Source organism: Apium graveolens, chromosome 6, assembly GCF_009905375.1.
Source record: "Apium graveolens cultivar Ventura chromosome 6, ASM990537v1, whole genome shotgun sequence".
Classification (NCBI taxonomy): Eukaryota; Viridiplantae; Streptophyta; class Magnoliopsida; order Apiales; family Apiaceae; genus Apium; species Apium graveolens.
In genome coordinates this window covers 139016564-139027432 of record NC_133652.1, presented here as the reverse complement: position 1 = coordinate 139027432, position 10869 = coordinate 139016564, and the positions used below count along the sequence as shown (strand labels likewise).

At 33.5% G+C, this 10869-nt stretch overlaps 1 protein-coding gene across 2 annotated transcripts; it reads right to left on the bottom strand.

Annotated features, from left to right (window-relative positions):
* Positions 1-1845: 1845 nt before the first annotated feature.
* Positions 1846-7850, bottom strand: LOC141668029 (uncharacterized). 2 transcript variants are annotated; one of them, XM_074474704.1, is made up of 15 exons: positions 7452-7842; positions 6268-6384; positions 5626-5688; positions 5444-5545; positions 5058-5135; positions 4658-4776; positions 4458-4559; positions 4092-4208; positions 3666-3731; positions 3500-3566; positions 3269-3322; positions 3105-3194; positions 2470-2541; positions 2348-2386; positions 1846-2186 (listed from the first exon to the last, which is right to left on the bottom strand). In XM_074474704.1, the coding sequence occupies exons 1-15, from the start codon at positions 7473-7475 to the stop codon at positions 2088-2090; spliced, it is 1209 nt and encodes a 402-aa protein (XP_074330805.1). In that variant the 5' UTR covers positions 7476-7842; the 3' UTR covers positions 1846-2087. The 2 variants fall into 2 exon arrangements, with proteins under 2 accessions (XP_074330805.1, XP_074330806.1); XM_074474705.1 differs by lacking the exon at positions 2470-2541 and having other exon boundaries at positions 7452-7850.
* Between the last annotated feature and the right edge of the window lie 3019 nt (positions 7851-10869).

Sequence of the window (10869 nt, the reverse complement as noted above, 5' to 3'; positions counted from 1 at the left end):
CTGGTAGGGGCTCTTTATCCGGGGACAAGGATGCGTCCAATATTTGGGCTGAACTACGACTATACATGCGTCCACGGATTAGCGAAACAGCTGGTAGCGGAGGGTTATCATTGGCCAGGGAGATGCCTTATCCGTGAAGTCTCGAAGACGTGAACGAGCCTTGGGCCTTTGTGGTTGGGCCTCATCGGCTGACATTCCTAAAGCTAGTAGAAGACGATGTACGGTAGGTTTCCTACTGGGCCTCGGGACAAGAGATCTAAGCCTATCAGGTTTCTTATTCCCAAGAACTATATTGGCTTGATTCCCTATAAATAGGGATACGTAGGCAAGTTGCAAGGGGTCAGAAGCGAGAGCCTTAAGGAGCCACCACCAACCCTAAGCAATCTCAACCCCCAATTCATCACAACCACCATACTTCGGTGACTTTTTCAGCGAAGAACTACCATCGTAGATCTTGATTCCGGAGATGAACCTCAAACTTTGTTGATACCAAATTCCTTCGTCAACAGTCACCATGATAAATTGCACACAACCCCTTTAAATCCCCCCCCCCACTTGGCTTGGCTTTTGATATTTATGTTTGCTTAGTAAAATATAAATAACACGCTTAGTTAATATTCATATATTTTCGGAAGACATTTCTTCCTTTTATTTTCCGAATATAGCATCCTTGAATATTTTTTTCAAAGACTAGGGACGTTCATCAAACCGCATAAACCTCACAAATTGTCCGCCCCGCATCGTTCCGCGTGGTTTAAATTTTGTGTGGTACGATCGTGATTTGCAGTTTTGTCAAACCGCGTTGTGCTGTTTGCACCGCACTGCATATTATTATAATATATATATATATACAAAATATATTGTACCTTTACAATAAATAAATATATATAATATTATTGTCCCTTTATAATATAAATAAATATAATAAACATTTATGTAGCAATGTTGTAGGTTACTGTGGATGGTTGGACGGTACCGTTTATTGTTTTTTATCAATAGCTATGATAATTTGAAATTTCTATATGATGTATGCCAAAAAATAGAAATCGTAGTTCATAGTTCAAATTTACTAAAATTGTATTTTGAAGTAATACTATCAACTTGGAATTTATTTATTAATTAATTTATTGATATATTGAAAATTGTAAATCGTCCGCACTAGAATTTATTATTTTCCTAAATAGTTTAAACCGCTCAAACCGTACCGCACCGCATTTTCGTGATGTGATTTGCGCGGTTTAAAATTTACGCGGTGCGATTGTAGCTTGAGAATTTGGTCAATCCGCATCCGCGGTTTGGTTTGCGGTTTTGGTCCAAAGCGTACCACACCGCACCGCAAACACTCCTATCGAAGACGTTTATTTATTTTATTTTCCGAATAGAGGATCCTTTAACACGCTCTTGCTCTTGCTCTACAATTAGATATAACTACATTGTCAACAAAATACAAATGGTTGATGAGGTGGTATAGCGCGTTCCTCCTCTAGAGGAGGTCAAGGTTCGACTTCATGTGTCTAAGAGTTTACTTAGGAAAAAATAAAACTACATATTTAATTGCGTTTTACCACCAGACCATTCATAAAGCGTATAGCCAAAATAAACACTAAATTTATTCAATGAGTAGATTATGACTAATAGCACAATTGCTGCTGCTCGGGAAAGAGTTTACAGAGGTTACAAAATTTCCAAATACATCCACCACATTGTTCTAAAACGTAAAGTATATCCGGAACAACAATCAGTTGCCTACCAAGAACTTTAGCTTCACAAATTGATCCTCTCTCAAAATAATAATTCCCTAATTTTTGAACATTCAACTAGATGAATTTCCTTATCCAGTGAAAAGAGCAGCAATATTATTCTGTCATACCTTGTATAAATGAGTGTATCGTAATATGTACAAGCTGATAGGTCAGCAAGCCTAATCTTTCCTTTTAAACTAGCTACAACTTCCAGTTCGATTTCACAAAATTTCTTTTAAATTTGTTATTTGTATAAAGCTTTCTTTTGTCTATCACCTTCACTGCTTGTTTTTAAAAAACGAAAAAACTGAATTGGCTTAAACCTAATGGCTTTTCTGCAGGAGGTCATTGTTGATACGGATCGACAAAACATTGATCTCCCTTCACTGCATCATCCCATCTTTGCTTAAATCTCCTCATTTCATTGTATGATTGTCTCCTCACCTTTAAAAAAACATAAAAACAAAATAACTGAAATTCATTAGCAAGGATACATTGAGAGATAAGAATGCATATTAGGAAAAACAAATTATGATGACAAAAGATTGATTTTAAGCAGAGGCGTAGAACAGAAGACTTCAACAACAGGATATAAAAAAACTTACTGCTGATCTGTTATCAAGCTTATATGGACCAGAATTCACCTGCAATTATGAAAAGAGGTAGCAAGTTAGGAAACGAAGGTGAACAAGAAATGTGAGCTGAGGCCAAGTAAGTTAAATCATACCAATGGTTCTGAATCCGACACATGTTTTTCTTGCTTATTTTGCTTATGATCAGACATTTCGGTACCATTAAACTTCACAGAAAAATAAAACAACAAAATATTAAAGAGCGTAATAACTGCATAGTAAGTTTTGGCTGCTGAGCTTAAATAGGTTTTGCCAAACTGAACCATACGTAGGCATAGTTTATAAGGAGAACCGCTATTTCATTAAAGAAATTAAAAAATGCCGACGCTTCTATTTTGTGAAACGTATCTCTGACAAGCAAGAATGGTAGATTTCCAAAGCACTACCTTAGGGCTATATATAAATAGTAAGTCAAATACTAGATAACCTAGTTTACATATATGACACAACATGCAATTATTATATATTGCGGAAATGTAATATCGATGCTGCTACTAAATTTAATAAAGAAACTGCACTAACATGAAGATCAAGAAATCATTTTAAAATATTTAATACCAATTAGTGTTGGTACCGGATAAATTGAGTGCCAATTTAGATAAACACTACCTCCAAGACTTTAAATTTGTAGAAGTTGTATATACTATATACTACAGATATTAACCTTGTTGGCAAGGGGTATATCAAGTCTAAGAAATTATGTAATGACTTTGTAAACGAAAAGAATTACCTGAACGCCTTCTAGAGCACCAAGTGTCGGAAGACCCATATGAACGATGTACTCTGAGTCAACCACACCAACATTCAATGCCCGATCACCCTACCATTACTCATCTTTAAAAAAGAGAAAAATTTGAAAGATCTCACATTAAAGAAGCAGCTTAAAATATGTACCTGTGCACAATAGCCAAGCTTCATATCCAAGCCCCATGCATGAATCAAGTCATTCTGTTTAAAAAATAAAAAGCAGAAAAACAAAAACACTTAATGCCATTCCGAAGATATGTAAGGCTGCTACTTCTACCCAAAAATGAGTAGAATCCATTAATATCGTTACCATAGTGCTAGCACAGTCTCACAGCTAATAACATAACCAAATATCATATAGCTTGAGAGACAGTCTACCTGAACCATGTACCAGGCGCAGCGCCAGGCTGCTCTAGAGAACACAGGAGCCATCATTTCCACCCAACTGAAAGAAGTTTATTTAAAAAAAGAATAAGAACATAATCCTTTTGTAGCAAGTGGATAAATACTTATTTATAGCATTGTAAAGGGTTCCATATCATACCCTACACATGGGGGACCTGTGCTGCTGTCATCACACCTTCCACCGCCTTTAAATTTGTAATACCTCCTGCTCAAACAAGAATATCATATATCAAGGTATAAAACATGAAACATTATCTAAAAAAAATATTGAAATACTTCAATGTATACATCCTTGGTTAAGGTAGGAAAAAAGGACACACATGGACAGATTATGACAATTTTATATGAATAATAAGTCCGCATCAGATGTTGGTGCTTTTGACAAACCTAAGCCGTAGCTATCAAACTACTTGCGAAAATAAATATTAGTGTACTTCCATAATTGTCAACGCTAAAACCTAAAAGCGACATATGGACGGACATTCACATTTAATGTCAATACATCAAGCTTCAGCTCAAGATAGTGACAAAATAATTTTATTAGCCTTTACAATATGATTTGAACCTGTGAAACTTTGATCTTCTCCTACGCATAGTAATTTGATGATGCACCTCTGATTTAGCAGGATCGAGTGCAGGCTGTGATATTTCAAGCCCTTGACTCCTAACAATAGCTAAATACCTGCACAATGAAGTCAATGTACTGGTGTAATCATTTTCAATTACTTTCTTTCATTTTATATATATATAAAATCTGTTTAGAAGAATACAAAAATCTGTTTAGAAGAATAAAAAAATTCACACAATTCAGAAAAATGAAATACAGACAAAAATCATAGAATACTTTTAAGAGTGCTATTTTCTTGAAGCGCCACATTGGAAAAGATTTAAGTCACTTTCTAATTATTAAAGAAATTCTCATTCTAATTACCTTTCAGGGTTAAAATTTTCAACTCCGAGGTCTTCGTCCCACAGAAAAATGTAGTCATATTCTGCAACTATGTCTGGATGAAGGAAACGCTTGGCAAACCACCTGTACCATCAAAAATATTGAATCAAGAAAAGCGGATATATATAAGTACTCCTATCCAAAAACATGGAGGAGTTACACTTGGTCAACTATGTATTCACCATTTTGTTTGATTCATGGCTGAGACATGTATGACTGGGAAACTCCATTTTAGATCATTCCATTCATCCACCAATCCATCATAATGAAAAAGCATTACATCGAACCCATTTCCCAGAAACTGCAAATAAAGAGAAATAGACCATGAGTCAATAATATATCCCTTTTCAACTCATATTTAAGCCCACTTTTCCGATAAATGTTCCAAACCTCACCATATATATTATAACATATCTCTACTGGTTGTGTCAGAATCAAAATCTTCCTATAAGCTAATTATGAAAATTTTAAATCTCTTTTAGTTAGGACAAAAGGAAGTATAACTTATGTCCAAGTATATGTACATAATGAATACATTAGGATAGACTGCAGGAAAGAAAGCAGAAACTAAACGTCCATAACCTTTTCAACAATCTGGTTGACGACATCCTTTTGCTTTACTCCAACTGCAATAGCTAATAGATTCTCTGAACGTTTGCTCTGGCAGGGGAAAGAAGTAATAGCATTAAGTAAATGGAAGATACAAATAGGTTTATCGGGAGCAACCAGTAACTAAGTTTGCAGGTGTGCGGGATTTTAGGCATTACTGCTTATAGAAGAGTCAATGATATTATAAAGCTTGGGCATGATGACAATAATAACTTTGAATGAGTGTTTTACTATGAAACCAATAAATGTTATATATTTCTCTCAATTAAAATTATGTAAGCTTCTGGTTAAATTGGTAAAATAACTGAAATGCAAATTAAGCTATGCAAACAACCGGATCACTGTATTATAGTCCATACCTTTTTCTTGACATCACCCCACAAAGGGCGCAGTTCCAAATTAGAAGTTTTAGCAACAATTCCTTCTGGTAATGTTTCACTTCCAAGAGGCCTGCATTGATTCTAAATAGAAGAATATGTTTTCGATAAAGAAACATCTTGAGAAAATGTTTCAGAAAGCAAGACTTCTCAAAGTAAAGCACCTTGCATTTTGTGGTTTGCAAGTCTTCCTTTGCACCACTTATCTCTGCTGATATTTGCGGTGTCTGCAGTAGAATATTCCAGTTTCATTCAATAATAAACAATAGATAATTAGCTTTTCAGTTTCTCGATGTTCATAAATCTGAAGGTATTGTCCCTCGCCAACTTCACAGACAATTTAGGCACTTAAAATTTGTTGTTTAGGATTGCCTAAACTATATAAAAAACTTGAACTATACTAGCTACATTTGTTCAGAAACTGATATTTGACATAACAGTATGCCCACATCTGGAATAAATTATATCAAAATATCCTATACTATCAGAAAACCAAAGCATCGAACTTTTTCTAAAACATACCCAACCCAACACATAAAGGTCAAACTACGAGACAAATGTGCTTAGCAGACATAAACATACAATTCAGCTAAATCTGTTGGATCATAATTCAGAAATTAACAAAATAATCAGTTCATATAATGGGTACGTCATCTTTTAAAAGATTTAACCTTGCATATACCATATTGTGTATTGTCTATTCTGAACTCTGGCATTATCTTCATATCATTAAATAAATGCTGATCCATACAATCTTTTCTCGGCAGCAAACTATAAATATCAAATCAGTGGACAGAAGCATGTACCCTGAAATCATATGCTGGGTAAGCATTCCCAATGATGTAAACACCACCAAGCAAAGTAATGGCGAGAATAGCATTACAAAGAAAAGATCTATACTTGGGATCTGTGAGTACATACACCTGGGAGAAAAATCACTTACACGTGGATTAGGGATTAAGAAAAGATCAAACTAGTATAATTACGTCAAACCCCGGTACTAAATGAGAAGCAAAAGAACATGAGAAGAGGTAACATGCTTAAAAGATTTAAAAACAATAAGATAGAGCAAAGCAGAGTGCTAATATAAATTTGATACTTAACTACAAAATTCGATGACGAACACGTAAGATGCAAAAGGGAATAACTAACAGGGAAATGACATGTTACAAAAGTGATTAAAACAACACACTAATATCCCTAGACCCTATTAATGCAACAATATACCAAAAATAAACTAAATACCTTACAACTCCAGATACATAACTGGATTGATTCTTGACATTCTAAAATATGATTTCTAGGAGTAAAACATAAATTCAGTCATTCACAGAAACCAAATTTCACTATTCCTCACTGAAACACTCGGCTCCGAGAAAGTACAGGAACCACTATAAAAAAATGTCAGGAATGTTACATTAAATCGCAATTGAGGACCAAATCTTATCAAACATATTCGACAATCCTGTTTCTATTGTATAATCAAAGCAGAGGTGTCACAGCTAAATGCCACAAAAAGGAAGCATCTTTCACTACATAACAATATAAAACCATCACAACATATTTATATAATCATATAAATTCAACAATAACATAAACATATAACACATGCATATAAACAGTACCAAATAAAAGCATTTCATTGAACTAAATGTTAAGGAGAAAATCCAGAAAGCTATAACAGCATATCAACAAGCAAAGCCAGCTTCCCTCAACAATCAGACAAAGAAATGAAAATTAAATAAAACAGCAACACACAAATTTAAAAATTTCTGCTAGTTTACAATAAAAAAGAATCACACGTAAATAATAATTAAAAGCTCAACTACATACTAAACTGTTTCTACTTGTGCAAACCCTTACATGGAAACAGAAGCAACCAAAACAGGTAGAGAACTTACACCTATATATAAACGCACACACACATAAGTATCATGTGTGTGATCTTCATATAGAAATTCAAACAGAAAAAGATAAGACTAGAACTTACAGAACTAAATGACTTGATCATCATCAACAACAGAGCCTGAAAGCAGGGGGAGACCAAAAGGAGCAGAGAAGAAATGGGCTTTTGAATCAAGGAGAAAGATACAAAAAGTGACAGAGTACATAAAAGAAAAGAATAATGGGGGGGGGATTATAAAAGGATCAAGAAAAAGGAAAGAATATGAAGAGATTGGATTGAATAATTTAAAGAAGAATTAATTAATAAAAGGGTATAATAAAAAAGGGATAGCTTGTGTAACTGTAAAATGAGAAAACTTAAAAAGACCAATAAAGAATCTTTATAAACAAATTAAATGTAAAACATAAACTCCAGAAATGGAGGTCAGTAAAAAAAAGACTAATATTTAGAATAGTAGTAGTATTAGAGCAGTACTTATGTTCTTGAGTGTCAGGTAATCTGGGTGATATATGTGGAAGATTATGTAAAGTGTGTTTTGAGGAACAAAGTAAAAAAAGACACATGATGGGGTCCGAGGATGAAGCTGTCGTGCTCAAACGTGTTAATATTTCTCTATGGAAAACTATCAATTATGTATCCCCTACGGTTTTCTTTACATTTTACACGAATGATTCACACCAGAGTCGCTGCCGTGTGACGTGTCTTTATTTATCTGTTCGCCTCTGTATGTGGTCCCAATACGGTGTACTTGCTGTAAAGCATTTTCATTTATATTTTGATTAATTAAGAATATATTATTAATCAACCAACTTTGTTTTTCTTTTTGATAAGCAAGTGGATTATTGACCAAAAATCCAACTACATATTATCAAGTGAGCGGTATTCAAAGTAATTAAACTCCCGTCAATAAATTGTATACAACTTGAGAACGCGATTGATTAGACGATTACATGCTTCAACTTCTTAACAATTTGTTTTACATGATCTATATATTTAGAGATGGAGTGGAGTTATAAAATCAACCTTTTAGTTTTCAGATGTTAAAAAATTATTCTTAAGATATCTATTCCTATTAAGATTGATAAGGTATCTATTATTTGGTACACGTTAAATTTGCTCAATTATCCTAATTATCCTTATTGTACTTACAAGATTTATTAGCCTTAGTAGTTGAATTATAATAGCAAAAAAGTAAAAATTATTTTCAACTATAACATATTACCTTTTTTATTGTCTCAATTAAAACAGCTTCTCTAAATATCACAGACAAATTTATTTAATAAAATAGAATAATAATATTATAATCACGAATAACTAATAAATTACATTTTTCAGCTACTTAATTGTTTGTTTTATTTAAATATTGTTTTACTTACCGACTTTGTTAAACTCTTGACTTTAACAATCCATAAATTCTTAATTTATTAACAAGAACAAATTAATATCATCATTTTTATTGCTCGATAATAACAATAATCTCATCTCATCGTTTAAGACAATGCAAAAAACCTATGTTCTTAATACAAAAGTCAAAATCATATGCACTTCTAACCATTAGCTATCACATATATATTTTGTACGGGTTCACAGTAAAAAATATTTATTTTATATAATTTTTTTTATTAATATAAACACAAATATATTTAAAGTAAATATTATCTTACAATTCAATTACATAAACAAAATAAAAAAAATATTTGATTTTTGAAGTCGAATTATTTATCTATCTATATTATTATATTAAATACGAAATTTTACTGTCCTTCATTCAATTACATAATTACCCTTTTTTTTTAAAAATAATATTTTACTCAATTGACCTTACTTAATTAATATTTAATCAATTATTTTTATAAGTAAAATACGTTGCCTTTTTTATTTTCACTAAATAAAACAACTGTTTCTCTACAGATATTTTAGACAATTCTTTTTAATCTCCACCTTTTTAAGTAAAACATGTTGTCTTTTTTATTTTCTCCAAATAAAACAAATCTTTTTCAAAAAATATTATGGGCAATTCTTTTTAATATATGCTGATTATCTATCAATCAATCTATCAATCTTTAATACTATTTATAGTGTTATATTAAAAATGAAACGATAAAAGTGCGATGGGTAGTCAGTATGAGACCGTAATTAAAATAAAACACTCTTTTAAATAGATTACTATTCAAAGTATAATTATATAAATACTGTTATGGATAAAAAACTAAGGTTATTATTTGATATACTTATTACTAAGATTCGGGAGCTCAAGGCCTTTAATGGCTGCTCTCGTGTTTCGTGACTCGATCTGCCTTTACGAGATGCCTACGTATCTCTGTGAATTAGAGAATCAAGCCAAAAAACGTAGTTCTGATCTTTGGGGTGAGGCCCCTTATATAGATGTTGGGAGTCCTTGAATTGGACTTGGTATAGGAGACTTGGTGGGCAAGTCTCATAATTAGAATGGACTTAGGAGTCCTAAATAGTAGGAAACTGATTCCTTATCCTTTTAGGTCCCCTTGAGGATAATCTATAAGGATTTATATCCTTATCGGGACTCTTCTCAATAGCTGATTTTTACCTTATTAATTAATTACAAAATTAATTAATAATCAGGGCTTTTGGGCCTTCTTTATTCCATCAGGCCTGATCTGGTCCATCAGGCTTAACCTTTCCGGTCTGAGTATCATATATCTTTTTATTGGGCCTAGCAGCCCACATCTTGCAGTATTTAATCATAATTTATTTATTCCTATCATTTGCCCCCCAACTTTTGGGAAACATTGATTAGGTTTCGCAGAAGTTAAGTCTGTTTATTCCCTTACAGGGTTTCGTTTTTGCGCAAAGTGTGGAGCGACCTACACATTTACAATGAATTTTCCTTTTATTCAGGAATTATCTTAATTCCAGGAATTTTTCCCTTATTTTCGGGATTTTCCCTAATTTTCTGGGATTTTTCCTTTAATTTCTGGATTTTTCCCTAATTTTCTGGGATTTTTCCTTTAATTTCTGGATTTTCCCTAATTTTCTGGGATTTTTCCTTTAATTTCTGGATTTTCCCTAATTTTCTGATTAAATAATAGAACTTTTGCTGCTCAATACATCCTAGGCGTTGTTGATCCACGCCTAGGAGACAGTTTCCTAACAACGTCTAGGAAACTTGCGTCCTGGGCGTTGTTGGAGGCTGATGCTTCCTGGGCGTTGTTGATCCACGCCTAGTAGACAGTTTCCTAACAACGTCTAGGAAACTTGCGTCCTGGGCGTTGTTGGAGGCTGATGCTTTCATAGATCCTAGACGTTATGCACCCACGCCTAGGAGACAGGTTTAGTACCACGCCTAGGAGACATACATTCTGACAACGGCTAGGGATAATGCACCATGGGCGTTGTTGAAGACTGATGCTTCGTGGGCGTTGTTGGACCAAGCCTAGGAGCCATACTTCTAACAACGGCTAGGGATAATGCACCCTGGGCGTTGTTGAAGACTGATGCTTTCTGGGCGTTGTTGGACCAAGCC